Consider the following 19,789-nt stretch of genomic DNA (forward strand, 5'->3'; position numbering starts at 1 on the left):
GCAGGCGCAGTACGGGTGGGGGAAAACTGGGAGAAGTAGTCGTCGGTTTCGATTGAAGAGAAGGAAGTGGGATGGGTATGGAGGAGGGAGGAGTTGTGGAGTGTGGGTGGAAGAATGGAGGGAGGAGAGTGGGTGGAGGGAGGGTGGAATAAGGTGTTGAGGGAGTGGAATAAGGTGTGCAGGGAGGAGAGTGGGTTTAGGTGAGTGGAAGGAGGAGAGTAGGGTGAGGGTGGGTGGAGGGATCGAGGGGAGTAGGGTGTGAAGGGAGGGGAGTAGGGGTGGGTGGAGGGAGGGGTGTAGGGTGGGTGGAGGGAGGGAGGGGAGTAGGGGTAGGTGGAGGGAGGGGAGTAGGGGTGGGTGGGTGGAGGGAGGGAGTAGGGTGTGGGTAGGTGGGGAGAGTAGGGTGCATCTTGTGGGAATTCGTGGGGACGAGTGGAGAAAGATGGGATGGTTTGGGGGTAAATCGTGGTGGCAGGAGGGAGGGGCTGTAGGTACGGTCTATCCATTGTTCTGGTAATCCTGTAGAGTTTTGCAAATAAAAGGAAGTGAGACATTTTATGTTTAATGAAACCTTTAATATATTTTATCAAACTCCAAATCTTAAACACAAAATGTGCTAAAAATCATTTATGGGGATTTGGTGCTCAATGCTATGTTTTGTGACTGTAGGCTTGGTGAATTCTGGGATTCTCCCAGCAGTTGAGTAAACTGACGTGTAGTGGGGCATGTGTTTGTCAGTGCTGTTGTGGGGAACTTACTAGGGGAGCAGGGCAATGACCCAAAGCCCTTGACATCCACAAGCCAGCGGTTCGACTAACTGACCTTGGGCACACAGGAAATATGCACCGAGCTGGGGTCTAGCCGCTTCAGCCAGGACGAAGTCCCGTGTGTAACGTCTCCCACTGAAGCAGAGCATCACCCATCATGCCCACGTCTGGATTATGCTGCCAGCGAGGTTTCGTCGCTCTTTGCCTTCTCGTCAGTAGCAGTTGCTGCAGCACACTCACTGGAGCACCCTTGTCACACAGGAAACGTCGCCCTGAACGGGTGTCTGTAATGAACAGGAGACGGCCCTGGCAGCTGGAGCCCATGGTGTTCACAGACCTCGGATGTCCCAATGCGCTGGCACTGTCGAAGCTGCAAGGCCGTCAGCAGTTCTTTGTGTTCGTACCAAAGCAAATATGGTAAAAGCACAGGCCCAGCGTTATCTGTTTCGCAGCCGTGGGTGTCCTTATGTTGGGGGTCTTGCTGACCAGGCTTATTGAGGTAGAGGGGGGGAAGTGATGTACCGTTGCCTTGCTGAGGGTAGACTGTCAGCCACTTTAGCGAACTCCCTATAATCCATCATGGGTGCATTAGTGAGGGCCATGCAAACTTGATCAGGCACTTGCTGCATGAAGAGTTCTTTAAGAATAAAACGAGGGTGGTGATTTCCCAGGAGAGACAACATGTGGTCCATTAGCTCCAAAGGCTTACCATCGCCGAGGCTGGGCAAGGAGAGCAACTGTTTGACGCAGTCCAAAAGTCTGTAAAAGGTGAGTTTTCGGCGGTTTGGTATTTATCATGTTCGGGTGGGTGATCAAGCAGACTGTCGCCGCTGTGGAATTGCTGAGCGACGCTACCATGTAGTAGAATTTGGTGTTGTCGGCAGTGATTTCTTGCAGAGCGAACTAGGCCTCAGCTGGTACAGATCAAGCGACCGCATTTTGCTCCCAAAACTCTGGCAGTTTCAAAGTGACTGTGTTGGCTGTCATGTTCAGTAACTCTGGAATCATTCTAGAGCATCGGGGTCACCAATGTAGGTTAATGCAAATAAAAGGAATTGAGGCATTTTTCTGTTTAATGAAACCCATAACAAATTTTATTGAACTCCTAAACCTAAACGCAAAAAGCTCGCTAAAAATCTTTGTGTAATAATGCCATCATGTTGGACCAGCCTCTTAAAGTGAAACCCCAACTCAAAGTCATTACGTACATTTCCCTGAATTACGTTACTCTACAATCCTCACTCTCCGTAAGATGTGGTCCGGTGCTGAATGGGAGCTCCACCCGGCTGCAGCTTTCTTCCACCTTTGAAGTCAAATCCAGTGACGTAGTCGGCAGCAGGGCTTCTATGCTCACTTTGATCATCCAAGCATGGAGGAACCATCACAAACTCCTGCAGCCAAGGAAAGTAAATCCATTGGTTGTGGAAACAGTGAGTGAAGGTGCAAGGGAAGTTGAGTGAAGTTATCCCATTTGGTGTGAGAGCCTGATGGTTATGGGGTAATAAATATTCCTGAACCTGGTGGTGTGAGTCCTGAGGCTCCTGTACCACCTTCCTGGTGGCAGCAGCGAGAAGAGAACATAGCCTCTATAATGAATCACTGTATGGGAAACATGCTACATCTCTTTGGACCTTTACTGTGTCTTGTTCTTCACCAGCTCCCATTTGTTTACTTCACTCCCCGGTTAAATGGGCCTTGGGTGTGTGCCTGAGTACCTGGGAGCCAGTGTGGAAGGTTGGGTGAGGCTGGGGATCTTATTCCTAGATAGCACAGGTATGATGGGCTGAATGGTGGCCTATTGTCATTCATATTTCTGCATTGGATGAGCTCGTAATTCTCTGTGTGAAGTCCTTTAATCAGTTCTGTCCATTATTGGTATTCACTGGCACCTCATTGTAATTTAACATTTCCCAGCTGCTTGGGTTTTCAGACCAAAGATATGGGAGCAGAATTAGGCCATTCAGGCCATCGAGTCTGTTCAGCCTTTTGATCATGGCTGATTTATTATCCCTCTCATTCTCAGTCTCCTGCCTTCTCCCATAATCTTTGAAATCAAGAGCCTATCAACCTTTGCTTTCAATATAACCAATAAATTGACCTCCACAACTGTCTGTGGCAATGAATCCCACAGACTCACTAAGAAATTCTGCCTCTTCTCTGTTCTAAATGGATGTCCCCTCTATTCTGAGGCTGTGCCCTCTGGTCTAGATTCCTCCTCTATAGGAAACATCCTCTCCGCATCCACTCTGTCTGGGACTTTCAATTGTCGATAGGTTTCAGTGAGATTCCCCTCATTTGTCTAAACTCCAGTGAGTAAGGTACAGACCCATCAAACATTCCTCATGAAATCCCTTTCATTCCCGAGATTATTCCCATGAATATCCTCTGGACTTTCTCCAATGCCAGCGAATGAAGGAAAAGGATGAACTGTCAAAAAACTAAGAAGACAAAAGCCCACAAGACAACCAGAGAGAACGAGAGATGTTAGATTATTAATAAATACATGAAACATCCATGGTTTTAAAAAATCATTGTTTTAAACTTTATGTGTCCAATCCCCTCACACATCAATTCCTCACACAGTTCCACATACTACCACAACCTCATTTCAATAGTATCCATTAGTTTCATCACAAACAAGAGAAAATCTGCAGATGCTGGAAATCCAAGCAACACACACAAGATGCTGGAGGAACTCAGCAGGCCAGGCAGCATTTATGGAAAAGAGTAAACAGTCGACATTTCGGGCCGAGGTCCTTCCTCGGTCCTGAGCTCCTCCAGCATTTTGTGTGTGTTGCAAACCATTTGTTAATCCTGGAACCACTCTGGCAATACAATATTGTTTACATTCGCAAAACCTACTTGGAAGAAATGATTGAGGGACTGTCCCCCCAGTGAGGGTCAGTGTGTGTGTGGGACTGTCCCCCCAGTGAGGGTCAGTGTGTGTGTGGGACTGTCCCCCCAGTGAGGGTCAGTGTGTGTGTGTGGGACTGTCCCCCCAGTGAGGGTCAGTGTGTGTGTGGGACTGTCCCCCCAGTGAGGGTCAGTGTGTGTGTGTGGGACTGTCCCCCAGTGACGGTCAGTGTGTGTGTGGGACCGTCCCCCAGTGAGGGTCAGTGTGTGTGTGTGGGACTGTCCCCCAGTGAGGGTCAGTGTGTGTGTGGGACCGTCCCCCAGTGAGGGTCAGTGTGTGTGTGGGACTGTCCCCCCAGTGAGGGTCAGTGTGTGTGTGTGGGACTGTCCCCCCAGTGAGGGTCAGTGTGTGTGTGGGACCATCCCCCAGTGAGGGTCAGTGTGTGTGTGGGACTGTCCCCCCAGTGAGGGTCAGTGTGTCTGTGGGACCATCCCCCAGTGAGGGTCAGTGTGTGTGTGTGGGACTGTCCCCCAGTGAGGGTCAGTGTGTCTGTGGGACCATCCCCCAGTGAATGGTCTCTGATCTGTTCACTTTCACCCGTCCCTCACTCTTCTGAACTCTTTTCTAAAAGAGTAGATTCCCTGTCTTGGAGTTTGGAAGTTCTGTTAATTTCACTTGGAATGGTTAATTCTTAATCTATAAACTGATGTGAAAGATGTTGAACAGATTTCAATTCCACAACTATTTTACATTACATATTTATCTACTGGGATGTGTGGTCTTGGCAGCAGTGATGAGATATGTTATCAGTGGGTCTCGCTGTGTGAGTGGGAAGCAGTCTTTTCCCAGAGAGAGAGGTTTGCCAAGCTTCCTGCCACTCGTGTTGAAGAGTGGTGGTGGTGAGGTAAATTTCACCCCAAGACCAAGTGAATCAACAGCATCAGAGAATGTCCGGCTCCAGTGCATCTGCCATTGGCTCCCCATCAACATCTGCCTGCTCCACTCCCGTGTTCTCAGTTCGCCCTCGTTTCCGACCCCTACACCGTCTCCGATACCTGCTCAGGAAGGACAGGAACATAGTTACTGTTATCAGCTCTCTCAAACAGTGACCTTTCTTATGAAAGACCAGAAGGAGCTCGAAATCAAAATCACATCTATTAGCAGTGACATATGTTGTGAAGTTGTGAAATTGTTGTTTTGGGGCTACAGTACTGTGCTCCACATAAAATATACTATAAATATTGCTATATAATGATATATATATACTTATTATTTTGTAGGGAGCGTAATTCAAAGTCATTCATTCAAATTAAAATTATATTAAAATATGGTATATTACATTATATATATAAAATCTAAAAATACATATATATACAATCTATATATTTATATTTTGTACATTTATATATACGTGTGTGTGTATATATATATATTTATATATGTATGTACATAGAACATGTATATATATATATATATATATATATATATATATATATATATACACACACACACACATATATATATGTATATAATTTCACATAATAATCTGAAAGAATGAGAGGTACAGGAGGCAAAGTAGATACTCAGAGTCTTTTTCACAGAGTAAAATTGTTGTCTTTTGTGACTGCAACACATTAAACTAATTCAAAGATAAAGACGAGAGCCCGAAATGTGAGTATTAGTTTGTTCTTTACTTTAAACAAAGCACGTAGGTTTTACGTGGTAGTGTCATGAAGTATGTGATTCACTAATTATTACGTATAACCCATAATGAATTATGTAAACAGACAAAGAATAGTTAATTGACGATATATTTACAATATTCCTCAAACAGTACTGAAACATTAAATACACAACAGAAACGTTAAAAGCTGGAGGGTGAGCCTTTAAGGTGAGAGAAGGGAAGTTTAAGGGAGATATGCAGGCCAGGCTTTGTTAACACAGAGACTGGTGGCTGTCTGGAATACGTTACCAGGCCCTGTGGTGGAAACGGGAACAATAGTGGTGTGTACGAGGCATTTGGACTGGTGCGGGGAATGGAGGGATATAGATGATGTGCTGGCAGATGGAACTAGTTTAATTTATAGATAAAGGTTAGCTTTATTTGTCACATTCATCAAAACAAACAGTGAAATGTGCTGTTTTCATCAACTCAAATCAGCGAAGGTTGTACGGGGGGTAACCTACAAGTGGTGCCACACTTCGAGGGCCAACATAGCACGCCCACAACTTACTAAACCTATCCTGTATGACTCTGAATATGGGAGGAAACTGAAGCTCCCAGAGGAAACCCATGTGGTCACGGGGAGAATGTACAAACTCCTTGCAGACGGCAGCAGGAATCGAACCTCAACCTTACAGCTGGCCGCTATAAAGCGAGCGCTAACCACTACACTACCTTGCTGCTCTCTCTTTCCCAACAAAAGATTGGGATAAACTCGAAAAGACTGGGATATATCTCTGACAAAAAAGATAATGATTTATTTGAAGGGAAAGTAGCAGCCGATACTAAAATGGACTGTAAGAGTTTCCTTTGGCACCCTGCTAGGCACAGTGTTGTAGGCTGAAAGGCCTGTTCTTGTTCTCTACTGCTCTGTGTTCTATATATACCTCTGGCCAGGCCATGACCACTGAGCACTTACCAGAAGAAGCGATCCTCACTAATTGTTGTCTTCGTCAGGTCCGGGCTTTGTTTAAAATAGAGTCCAAATCTTCATAAATAGCTCTGAAACCAAAAGGATATCCAGAATATTAATCTAAGCAACGCTCATGCTGAAGGAGGTAATTTAAGGAGCATAAAACATACGAGCAAATTAAGCTATTCGGCCCATCAAGTCTGCTCCACCATTCACTCCACCCTGATTTATTTTCCCTCACTACCCCATTCTTCTGCTTTCTCCCTGTAACCTTTGACACTCTTACTAATCAAGAAGCTATTGACCTCCACTTTAAATATACCCAATGGCTTGGCATCCACAGGCACCCGTGGCAATGAATTCCACAGACCCACCACCCTCTGGCTAAAGAAATTCCTCATCTCTGTTCTAAATGGATGGCCCTCTATTCTGAGGCTGTGTCCTCTGATCCTAGACTCCCTCACGATAGGAAATATCCTTTCCACATCCGCACTATCCGGGTCTTTCAATATTCAATAGGTTTCAATGAGATCTCTCCTTGTTCTTCTGAACTCCAGGGAGTACAGGCCCCGAGCCATCAAACACTCCGAATACATTGACTTCTTCATTCCCAGAATTGTTTACCTGAACCCTCTCTAGGACTTTGGATCTCAGCCAAGAGGAGAGATTCTAAGGGAGAGATGCTCACTAAAGAAGGGCAGGAGAGTGCAAAACGAAAGAGAAAACGTATAAAGAGGAAAAAGTTGGGGTAATACCAAAAATAAGGAGAAAATTCAAAAATCAGATGTGCAAAGGGACTTGGGAATCCTTGTGCAGGAGTCCCTCAAGGCTAACTTGCAGGTTGAGTCGGTAGTAAAGAAGGCAAAAAGCAATGTTAGCATTTGTTTCAAGAATACAAGGGCAAGGATGTGATGCTGAGGGTTTCTAAGGCACTGGTCAGATGGCACTTAGAGGATTGTGAGCAGTTTTGCGCCCCTCATCTTTGAAAAGATACGCTGGCATTGGAGAGGGTCCAGAGGAGGTTCACAAGAAAGATTCCAGAAATGAAAGGGTTAATGTTTGATGGCTTTGGGCCTGTACTCGCTGGAGTTTGGGGGGAGTCTCATTGAAACTTATCGAATATGGACATGGAGAGGACATTTCCTGTAGTGGGTGACTCCAGGACCAGAGGGCACAGCTCCAGAGAAGAGAGGGGTGTCTATTTAGAACAGAGATGAGGAGGAATTTCTTTAGCCAGAGGGTGGTGAATCTATGGAATTCATTGCCACTGACAGCTGTGCAGGCCAAGTCATTGGGTGTATTTAAAAAGGAGGTTGATGGATTCTCAGTTAGTTAGGGAGTGAAAGGATACGGGAGGAAGGCAGGAGGATGGGCTGAGAGACGAAATAAGTCAGCCACGAAGGAACAGCAGGCAGAGCAGACTCAATGGTCTGTATGGCCTAATTTTGCCCCATGGCTTACGTTCTTATGATTGGGATTAATCTCCGACAAAAAGCATTATAAATTATTTGAGGGCAATCTTGCAAGGGAAATTAAAATGGATAATAAGCGTTTTTTTAAAGGAGGAAAAGAGAGCGATCCTGATCCTGCCCCCTTCCCCTCTCCCTCTTTCTCTCTCAAATGAGGCTGTGGAAACAGTTGTGAGGTATAGGAAATGACAGATGTAAAGAGATATTTTGTGTTGGTCTATATGGCTAAAGATACTACAAACAACCTATTAAGTCTAAGTACTGTCTGGGAGTAATTAAGCACCATCGGCATCATTAGAATATTGGTATGGGGACTTTAATGAGCCTGTGCTGGTGTGCTCTGCTCAGTGTGGATTGCATTTGTAATGAACTGGCTACGAAGGAAAGAACCGAGAACTGGGATTCATCTGCGGGCTCGTACTGGGTCATAGGTCAACGGTCTTCTCATCATGTATCGTTGCGGGAGCCTACAGAGTTTCATGTTTAGAGTGGATGTGGCGAGGATGTTTCCAATAAAGGGGGAGTCTAGGACCAGAAGAATACAAGGATGTCCTTTTAGAACAGAGATGAGGAGGAACTTTAGCCAGAGAGTGGTAAACTGATGGAATTTGTTGGCACAGACGGCTGTGGAGGCCAAGTCATTGTGTATTTTTAAAGCGGAGGTTGATAGGTTCTTGATTAGTCAGGTTGTCGATGGTTACGGGGGGTGGGAGACGGGAGAATGGGATTGAGAGGGATAATAAATCAGTCGTGATAGAATGGCAGAGCAGACTCGATGAGCTGAATGGACTAATTCTGCTTGTGTCTCAGCAGGCTTTTTTTAGTGTGAGTAGGATAGCTGGGTCAAACAGGGAGTCAGATTGCACCATAATTCGTGCTCACCTTGCACCCCACATCACGTTTCACACCTCAGCCCCGCCCTGCTCACTCACAGGGATGCCAGTGTTGATGATGAGCCCAGCACTACCTGGTGTGACCAGCTGATAGAGGGCTTTGAGGATATGTGAACACGTGGCCAAGTGGTTAAGGCATTGGACTAGCTACCTGAAGGTCGTGAGTTCGAGCCCCAGCCGAGGGAACGTGTTGTGTCCTTGAGCAAGGCACTTAACCACACATTGCTCTGCGATGACACTGGTGCCAAGCTGTATGGGTCCTAATGCCCTTCCCTTAGACAACATTGGTGTCGTGGAGAGGGGAGACTTTCAGCATGGGCAACTGCTGGTCTTCCATACAACCTTGCCCAGTTCTACGCCCTGGAGAGTGAAGACTTTACAGGCGCAGATCCATGGTCTCGCAAGACTAACGGGGCCAGGAAATGGGATCAGTGTGGGGAAGTGGTGCTGAGCTCAAATGAATGACAGGAAGGCACAAGGGGCTGATTCCCTCTTGAATGGCCTCGGCCAGAAATGTCAACTACTTACACTCCTCCATAGATGCTGCCTGACCTGCTGAGTTCCTCTCCTGACCTCCATGGACTTTGTCGACACTTCTCACATCCTCAGTAATGCAGCCAGCGTAATCAAAGACCCCACTTACCTGGGGTAATCTCCCTTCTCCCCTCTCCCATCGGCAAAAGGTACAAAAGTCTGAAAGCACGTCCCACCAGACTCGAGGGCAGCTTCTAGCCCGTTGTTATCAGACTATTGAATGTTTTGATGTATGCATAACAAATAAAGATAATCTGCATCTTCTTCAATCAAACTTTGAAAAGAAAATTCCTTGTCCTTTTGAGGCTTGTGGGCTTGATTCCAATCTAGGCCCAGACAGCATGCCTGTACCAGCCAGTCTGGTATCTCAGGGACTGTGTCTTGTCCAACAACGTATTCGTTCTTGGCAAAACTGAGGCTTCCACTGTGGGAACCATTCACAGCTACAGTACATTACTGGACTGAACTGCAGGCTTTTTACTCCTTGTCTTCTCAGTGTTTGTCAGTCTGGGGGCTCTCAGGGATCTGAGTGAATCCTTACAGACATCGAATTGCATGGAATATACAGTACAGCAGAGAAACAGATCATTCAGCTCTGCTAATCTGTCCTTCCCACCTACTTCATCTGATCCTGGACAGGGGCTTCATTGTCACACGTACATCAGAACATACACTCAGAGGCCACCTTCGTAGGTATGTCTGTACAGCTGCTCATTAATGCAGCCAATCATGTGGTAGCCTATCTAATCAGCCAATCAGTGGCAGAAATTCAATGCATAAAGACATGGTCAAGAGGTTCAGTTGTTGTTCAGACCAAACAACAGAATGGCGAAGAAATGTGATCTAAGTTAATTTCACAGTGGAGTGATTGTTGGTGTTAGATGAGGTGGTTTGAGTATCTCAGAAACTGCTGATCTCCTGGGATTTTCATGTACAACTGTCTAGTGTTTACAGGGAACGGTGTAAAAAACAAAAAAAAAACTATTCAGTGAATGGCAGTTCTGTGGGTGAAAGTGACTTGTTAATGAGAGAGGTCAGAGAATGATGACGAGACTGGTCCAAGCTGACAGTAACTGATAACCACGTATTACATTGCTGGTGTGCAGAAGCGAATCCCTCAATGCACAACACGTCAAACTTTGATGGGGATGGCCTACCGCAGCAGAAGACCATGAATCGACACTCGTGGCCATCTTATTAGGTACAGGAGGTAGCTACTGTGTGTGCAGGGAAATATGTCATTATGGTCCAGTGACCAACGCTGTCCTGAGCTGTAATGGGGCCGGGCCACGCTAACCAGCACCCTACCTTGCTGCCTGTACTTGTGAATGTGACTATAAACTCAAATAAACTCTTTGGAACCAACCGTCTGCAGGAGGAGAAAGAAAGTTAACCAGTGCATGCAGAGAGGACCTGATGAAATTCCAAAAATAATCTGCAGAGCTGGGGAAAAACAGCAGGGACTGCAATTATTAACACAGGAGATTCTGCAGATGCTGGAAATCCAGAGCAACACACACAGAATGCTGAGCAACTCGGCAGGTCAGGCAGCGTCTATGGAGGGGAATGAGCAGTCGGTGATTCGGGCTGAAACCATTCGTCAGGACTGGAAAGGAAGGAGAAAGAAGCCGAAATATGAAGACAAAGGGAGGGGGGGAATACAAGCTGACAGGGGAGAGGTCTGTGGGTAGGGAGGGGAATGAAGTGGGAAGCTGGGAGGTGATAGGTGGAAGGGGTAAAGGGCTGGAGAAGGAATCTGGTGGAAGAGGAGAGTGGACTGTGGGAATAAGGGAAGGAGGAAGGGAACCAGAGGGCGATGATGGGCAGGTGAGAGGGGACAAGAGAGGGGAACCAGAATGGGGAATGGAATATGAGGGAGAAAAGGGGAAGTGGGATTCGTGGGAATAAACACGGGTTCGATGGGTCGAATGTCTTGCTTATAACGTAACAGAATTCTACGAAAGAGCCACTCTCGATTCCAGTAAACTTCAGTTTCTGACTGACTCTCAGAAACTTAACACCTTCACAGATTGTACTTTGCCCGTATCAGGGGTGTGTCACAGATAAGGCTACACAATGTGCCTATTCATAAACCTTTGTGGATTGAGGTATTCAAAAAGCAACAGTGGCATTGAAGCCCCGTAACTGATCAAACACTTCCTGCAGAGCAGACTCTCCATTTACGGTGCGGAGGAAACTGCTTCCGGAGGCACATCCTCTTATCCCGTTTAACCATTATTACTCAGAGATCACCACATTAATGATAATTCCTTACGCAGTAAAGGGAGGGTCACACTGTGGGGGGGATGGGTCAGGTTGGAAGGTGGGGTGGGGTGAGAGGAGGATCTCCTGGTGGGCTTGCTCCTGGGCCTGGCCAAGATGGCCATCCACGGGTCCAGGCGGCGGAAGATGGAGGGCATTGTCCGGGCCGACTGCCCCTTTTCCGAGGATACGTTTGTGCCCGGCTGTCCTTGGAGAGGGTGCATGCAGTCGCGATGGGCACACTGGGGAATATCTGTGAGTGGAGGTCCCCTGTGGTATAGACTGTTTTATAGATGGTAGTGACCGTATTGTAATTTAAGTGTAGATATTGATTGTCTTGTTTCTATGTGTTATAAATAAACTTTTATAGTTTTGTAAAAAAAAAGGGGGGTGGTACTGGGGAGGGTCACAGAGAGGGAGGGGAGGTACTGAGGGTGAGAAGTATTGAGAAGGGATGTTATACTTAAACCAGTCTGCCCTGACACACACACGGTCTGAAGTAGAAACTTACTCAGAGTTGAAGCTGGAGTTCAAGTTAGCCAGAGGGTCAAACTCCAGTCTAATCAGCTGAGGCCCAACAGTCTTCGAAGGCTCCGATTGGCTTGTAGCTGGAAGGAGAAGCAGTGGTTGTAACGTGACCTGACCACCCTCTCTGTCTTCCCAAAGAGAGCACGAGGCAAGTGATGAAGGGGATGAAGGGGCAGAGAGAGAGCAGGGAAGGGACGGCCCTTGGGGGGGGGGTAGGTGGGAGATGAGGAGTGTGGTGCTTTGAGAGGGGATGGAGATTGGGGTTGAGGTCAGTTGGGAGGTGGGACAAGGATTTGGAGGGTGGGGGGACTGGAATGGAGGGGTGGGGACGGGGAAGGAGAAGGAGGCGGACAGGTGTGGAAAGGTGGAGAGAGGTATGGAGGGGCGAGAAGGGGCAGCAAGGTCTGGGATGGGCGGGTGAGAGAATGAATAGTGAGGGCAGCAGGGTGGGGGCTGTTCGTAGTGGGGTGATGGTGTGCGACTTGCAGGGCATTACCATTAACATTACCGCCCACCCCCCAATCTGCCAGTTTCCTGACTTACCTGTGTGCTCCCAGGGCCGCTCGGTGTGGGAGGGACCAGGTGTGGGGGCCGCCAGCAGCTCAGTCCCCTGCGAGTCCACCTGAAATGTCAGGCAGTGTCTCAGTCACATCAACGGTGTCTGCCCTGAAAACCCACCCCGTCCTCCTCGGGGGGCGGGGGAGAGGAGGTGGGATGAGGGGGCATCAGGGAGCAAATAGGGCAAGGGGTCAAAAGGGTGGGGCAGCAGAAGGAAGGGTCATACTGGATGGGATGGTAGGTCAGGGGGCAAAGGGGAGGGGCAGGGGTGAGAAAGGGAGGTGGGGCAGTTGATAGGTACTTGTTGCCCATTCTGAGTTGCTCCAGCTAAAATCGGTGACAGAGATGGACGTCAGGGATGGACGTCAGGATGGGCGTTGGGGATGGATGTCAGGGATGGGCGGTGGGGATGGATGTCAGGGATGGGCGGTGGGGATGGATGTCGGGGATGGACGGTGGGGATGGACGTCGGGATGGGTGGTGGGGATGGGCGGTGGGGATGGGGGTCGGGGATGGACGGCGGTGATGGACGTTGGCGATGGACGTCGGGATGGACGTCAGGATGGACTCCGGTGATGGGCATCGGGGATGGACGTTGGGATGGACGTCGGGATGGGCGTCAGGATGGACTCCGGGGATGGATGTCAGGGATGGGCGGTGGGGATGGATGTCGGGGATGGACGGTGGGGATGGACGTCGGTGATGGACGTCGGGATGGGCGTCGGGGATGGACGTCAGGGATAGGTGGTGGGGATGGGCGGTGGGGATGGGGGTCGGGGATGGACGGCGGTGATGGACGTTGGGGATGGACGTCGGGATGGACTCCGGTGATGGACGTCGGGGATGGACGTCGGGATGGGTGGTGGTGATGGACGTCAGGATGGACTCCGGGGATGGACGTCGGGATGGACTCCGGTGATGGGCGTCGGGGATGGATGTTGGGATGGGCATCGGGGATGGGCGTTGGGGATGGGCATCGGGGATGGGCGTTGGGGATGGACTCCAGTGATGGACGTCGGGATGGACGTCAGGATGGACTCCGGTGATGGGCGTCGGGGATGGATGTTGGGATGGACTCCAGGGATGGGCGTCGGGATGGACTCCGGAGATGGACGTCGGGATGGGTGGTGGGGATGGACCTTGGTGATGGACACCAAGGATGGGTGTGGGTGAAGGATAGCGGGGACAGGTGCCTGGGATTGGCTCTACTCTCACCCATCGCCCAGCACGACCTGAGTTGAGCTGGGTGGAGAGGATGGGTACGCGGACCCCAGCATGTACTCACGTTGCTGTACAGAGATTCAGGAGTATTGCCGGTGAAACTCTGGCTGGGTCTGGAAGACAGAGATAAATTTAGTCTGTGGTTGAACAGGTCAGACTCACAGTGTCTCTCCCCTCTGGGAAGTGGTTCCCAGGGGACCCATTCCTGGTCAACACACCACACTGTCTGGGACAGTCCTGTAGACTGGCTACTGAACCCTGACAGTGTCTCTCCATGGCCATCGAACAGAGAATGAGATCCAGGGCATTGATTGTATTGGTACTGTTGGATGGTGGATTGGTGAGAGGGGTAGATTGTAGTTACTTTTATTGTAATTTTTATGTATTGTTCTGTACTGCTGTCACAAAACCTCATTCTGATTGCCTCCTCATGGTTGGGTTTCATTCTATCTCACCAAAGACTTTAGCAAATTTCTACAGATATACCATGGAGAGCATTCTGACTGGTTGCATCACTGGCTGGTATGGAGGGGCCGCTGCACGGGACTGGCGCGGAGGAGCCGCTGCACGGGACTGGCGCGGAGGGGCCGCTGCAGGGGACTGGCACGGAGGGGCTGCTGCAGGGGACTGGCACGGAGGGGCAGCTGCACGGGACTGGCACGGAGGGGCCGCTGCAGGGGACTGGCGCGGAGGAGCCGCTGCAGGGGACTGGCACGGAGGGGCAGCTGCACGGGACTGGCACGGAGGGGCCGCTGCAGGGGACTGGCGCGGAGGGGCCGCTGCACGGGACTGGCACGGAGGGGCCGCTGCAGGGGACTGGCGCGGAGGGGCCGCTGCACGAGACTGGCACGGAGGGGCCGCTGCAGGGGACTGGCACGGAGGGGCCGCTGCAGGGGACTGGCACGGAGGGGCCGCTGCACGGGACTGGCACGGAGGAGCCGCTGCAGGGGACTGGCACGGAGGGGCCGCTGCAGGGGACTGGCACGGAGGGGCCACAGCACGGGACTGCAAGAAGCTGCAGAGTGTTGTAGTCCCAGCCATCTCCATCGTGGGCACGGGCCTCCCCACCATCAAGGGTACCTTGAAAAGGTGATGCCCGAAGGAGGCTTCATCCATCATGAAGGACCCCCCCCCATCACCCCATCACCCAGAACATGCCCTTTTCCCATCGGGGAGAGCGACAGGAGACTGAAGACACACACTTAGACACTTTTGGAACAGCTTCTTTCCCTCCACCATCGGATTTCCGAACAGTCTATGAAACTATCAACACTATACTCTTTCAGCCTACCCACCTACATATAGCACTTTATAGCAAACTTTCTGTCTTGCAACTGCAAAACAATAAACTTCACAACATACGTCAATGATAAACCTGATTTGCATTGAACCGAAATGAATCACTTCACACTTTCCCCGACTGAACTCCATCTCCTTGTCCCGTTGTAACCACGGCAACCCTCCACACGATTCAGAACGTGGTATGGGGACAGGATGTTGTATGGATGGTTCGTGTCCCGTACTCCCTGCAAGGATTTGTCGGGCAGGGATTGTGCTGGGGTGGTGAAGAGTTTGGGATCTTTTCCTGAGGGAAGATGAGCATGGCCTGGAGTTGGAACAGGACACACCAGGCACTTCCAGGATTTCCAGTTACTCCAACACCAGGCCTTGCTCACCCTTCTCAACAGGAAGCGACCTAAACTCTTCACTGTCCCAGCACAATCCCTGCAGTTCACCCCGGGAGTACGGGGCATGCATCATCTCATCCCAAGATCTGGAATTGGTAGTGGGGTTCTGGGTGCAGAGATGATGTGAACTTACTGCAGTTGGTGAGTTGGGACGCTGTTGGGTGAGGGGACTTCAGGGAGAGCCCTGTCCCGCATGCTGGGGTTCACCACATTCACGTTTGTGCAGAGTGGTGCTGATTCTGGACACGCAAAGCTGATCAGATCGGGAGTGTAGCGTGGCGCAGAAGGACCCACAGGCAGGACCTGGAAGCACAAAGATAAAATACAATAAAATTATCCGACAGGTCACCGGACCAAGAAGGTCCCACAGAGTGCCATCAAACCAGGGCCTCTCCGAGGAACGCCTGGCCAGAAAAATGGCTGTGGCTGGGCGTCAGGCTCAGATTTATGTGTTTATTACATGTCAAGGCCTACGATGGTTGGGATCGACCATGGATGCTGCATCCCAGCTGCCTGTGACACACAAGGCTGGGCAGTACGATACGGAGAGCAGGCTGTTGCCCATGTCCCAGGCTCCCTCTCTCCACACAGCTGATGAATCCACAGTCACAGCAGAGGCTGATACTATTTGGCAAAACCAGCAGCGCCACAGGAGTTGCCAGTCAGCGTTTGACTGCCTTAGGGACTCCAGCTCTGGTTTACTGCTGATGCCTTCCCCATGAGTGGGTACGGCTGCAAGGCAACAGAGGTTCCTTCTCCTAAATGAGCTGCCAACCACGGCTGACGAGCCCCATTTGCCTGAAGCGACTGGTTTTAAGGCACCAGTGACACGTCTTTGTCCCTTCTCCTGTCAGTAGAAATGGTTCCGCCGGGTTTAGTGGCTAAGCCACACGTGAAGGCCAGGAGCTGGACTTGATTACCAGAGGCTATTTGAGACACACGCCACTGGGAACATTTAATAGGTGGTGGGAGCTTCTCCCCATAACCACCCCCAGCTGTAACAACCTTAACACATGTACAGTGGAGTGTGTTGTTTGTGTTAACGACCAACACACCCAACGTTGTGCCGGGGGCAGCTTGCAAATATCGCCACACATTCTGGCACCAACAATGCTAAGCAGAAGAACAGACAAACACCTTTCCCACCCACACACAGTCTTTCAACTTCAGGGGAGCCACTGCCTACTTCAGGGCCTGGACAGGACCCCTCTGAGTGCCCTTCTATGGGGGCCAAATGCTGATCTCAAAACCACTCATAACCTCTGCGGTGAGGCCCCTAAGGAGTCTGAGGAGATTTTGTTTGTGTTCAAAGGTTCTAGCGAGATTTTACAGATGTAGCCCGGAGAGCTCTCTGACTGGTTACATCACCATCTCGCGCGACAGCTCCAATGCACAAGATTGGAAAAAGATGCAGCGTGTTGCAAACTCAGCCAGCTGCATCATGGGCACCAATGACAACATCTTCAAAAGGTGGCCTCCATCATGTAGGGCCCTCACCGTCCAGGGCGTACTCCCTTCTCACTTCCAGCATCAGGGAGGAGGTACGGGAATTGAACTGATCGCGATTGCTGGCAGTATAAGGATTTACACTAATTACACTACCATGCAACAGACTATGTAACAGTTTCCTCCCTCAAGCCATCGGACTCCTCAATACCCAGAGCCTGGCTTGACACCAACCTACTGCCCTCTACTGTGCATATTGTCTTGTTTATTATTTATTATTATTTATTGTAATGCCTGCACTGTTTTGTGCACTTTATGCAATCCTGGGTAAGTCTGTAGTCTAGTATAGTTTTTGTGTTGTTTTACGTAGTTCAGTGTAGTTTTTGTATTGTTTCATGTAGCACCATGGTCCTGGAAAACATTGTCTCATTTTCATTATGTTCCGTGCCAGCAGTTATGGTTGAAATGACAATAAAAAGTGACTTGACTTGTTTTGACTTGACTTGACTTGATTCCGCTGTCTGATAAGATAGACTCTTGGCCTCACAATCTACGTCATTATGAACTTCAGCATTTGCCTGCATTGCACTCTTTCATTACTTTTTCTACTTAGTTCTGCATTGTTATTGTTTTACTTTGTTCTATCTCAATGCACTGTGTATGGATTTGATCTCTACAGACAGTATGCGAGACAAGCTTTGTCACCGTATCTTGGTACATGTGACGATAATGAACCAACACAATTACCACTCGGGGAACCTCCTATTAGATCTGCTCCTGGGCCTGGCCAAGTGACCATCCACAGCCCAGGCAGCTCATAGTTGAGGATCCAAACCCTCCCCCCCACCCCCACTCCTTCACCGAACTAACTGCCTGCCCTCCTTCCAAATATATGTCTGTGCCCCAGTGTTTCAGGAGAGAGACCATCCAGTGCTCACTAGCTCTCTGGAGCAGTGGACACACCAGGGGATAGAGTGTGTCCTGGACAGAAATAATCATGGATTTTGTGATGTTGTAACATAGTTTGTTCAAAGTTCAAAATAAATTTATTATGAAAATACATACATATCACCATATACAGAGCGACCACTCTCCGCTGAACATCGACGACTCCTCCGTAGCGATCGTTAAGAGCACCAGATTTCTTGGTGTTCACCTGGCGGAGAATCTCACCTGGTCCCTCAACACCACCTCCATAGCCAAGAAAGTGTCTCTACTTTCTGCAAAGGCTGAGAAAAGTCCATCTCCCACCCCCCCCGTCCTCACCACATTCTACAGAGGTTGTATTGAGAGCATCCTGAGCAGCTGCATTACTGCCTGGTTCAGAAATTGCACCATCTCAGATCGCAAGACCCTGCAGCGGATAGTGAGGTCAGCTTAGAAGATCATCAGGGTCTCTCTACCAGCCATTAGAGACATCTACACCACACGCTGCATCCGTAAAGCAAACAGTATTATGAAGGACCCCACGCACCCCTCATACAAACTGTTCTCCCTCCTGCCATCTGGAAAAAGGCACCAAAGTATTCAGGCTCTCACGACCAGACTATGTAACAGTTTCTTCCCCCAAACCATCAGACTCCTCAATACCCAGAGCCTGGACTGACACCAACCTACTGCCCTCTACTGTGCATATTGTCTTGTTTATAATTTATTGTAATGCCTGCACTGTTTTGTGCACTTTATGCAGTTCTGGGTAGGTCTGTCGTCTAGTGTAGTTTTTGTGTTGTTTTACGTAGTTCAGTGTAGTTTTTGTATTGTTTCATGTAGCACCACGGTCCTGAAAAACATTGTCTCATTTTTACTATGTACTGTACCAGCAGTTATGGTTGAAATGACAATAGTGACTTGACTTGACTTGATACAGTACAACCCTGAGATATCTTTTCTTGTGGGCATACTCAATGAATACATGAAACACAAAAGAATCAATGACAGACCATAAAAAATACACAAAATGGGCACCAACCCGTTCAGATTCAGTCTGCCCCTATGCTGCCCCCGGAGAGGTGCACACCAGCTGAATATCCCAACACACAGGTATTTGTGTGTTGTGCTCAAACCCATTCATCCTCCTTCACTGCAGAGAGAAAAGCCCTCGCTCTCCAACCTTCACACTCTCCACATCACAGATATCCATCATCCTCAGATCCACCCAATCACAGATATCCATCACCCTCAGATCCACCCAATCACAGATATCCATCGCCCTCGGATTCACCCAATCACAGATATCCATCATCCTCAGATCCACCCAATCACAGATATTCATCACCCTCGGATCCACCCAATCACAGATATCCATCACCCTCAGATCCACCCAATCACAGATATCCATTGCCCTCGGATTCACCCAATCACAGATATCCATCACCCTCAGATCCACCCAATCACAGATATCCATCGCCCTCGGATTCACCCAATCACAGATATCCATCGCCCTCAGATTCACCCAATCACAGATATCCATCTCCTTCAGATCCGCCCAATCACAGATATCCATCACCCTCAGATCCACCCAATCACAGATATCCATCACCCTCGGATCCACCCAATCACAGATATCCATCACCCTCGGATCCACCCAATCACAGATATCCATCACCCTCGGATCCACCCAATCACAGATATCCATCACCCTCAGATCCACCCAATCACAGATATTCATCACCCTTGGATCCATCCAATCATAGATATCCATCACCCTCAGATCCACCCAATCACAGATATCCATCTCCTTCGGAACCGCCCAATCACAGATATCCATCACCCTCAGATCCACCCAATCACAGATATCCATTACTCTCGGATCCACCCAATCACAGATATCCATCACCCTCGGATTCACCCAATCGCAGACATCCATCACCCTCAGACTGTGTTGGTTGTTGACACAAATGACACATTTCACTGTAATGTTTCGATGCACATGT

General features: G+C 49.2%; 1 protein-coding gene across 1 annotated transcript in view; it reads right to left on the reverse strand.

The window, feature by feature from the left end:
• Positions 1 to 2,953: 2,953 nt before the first annotated feature.
• The window catches only part of LOC134336444 (TOM1-like protein 1), a 58,840-nt gene continuing 42,004 nt past the window's right edge, over positions 2,954 to 19,789 (reverse strand). Inside the window, 6 exon segments of the mRNA XM_063030684.1 lie at positions 2,954 to 4,676; positions 6,264 to 6,346; positions 11,927 to 12,023; positions 12,487 to 12,565; positions 13,787 to 13,835; positions 15,544 to 15,713. Of these exon segments, the coding sequence (XP_062886754.1) occupies positions 6,298 to 6,346; positions 11,927 to 12,023; positions 12,487 to 12,565; positions 13,787 to 13,835; positions 15,544 to 15,713 (444 nt within the window). The 3' untranslated portion in view covers positions 2,954 to 4,676; positions 6,264 to 6,297.

Source organism: Mobula hypostoma, chromosome 22 (genome assembly GCF_963921235.1).
Source record: "Mobula hypostoma chromosome 22, sMobHyp1.1, whole genome shotgun sequence".
NCBI lineage: Eukaryota > Metazoa > Chordata > Chondrichthyes > Myliobatiformes > Myliobatidae > Mobula > Mobula hypostoma.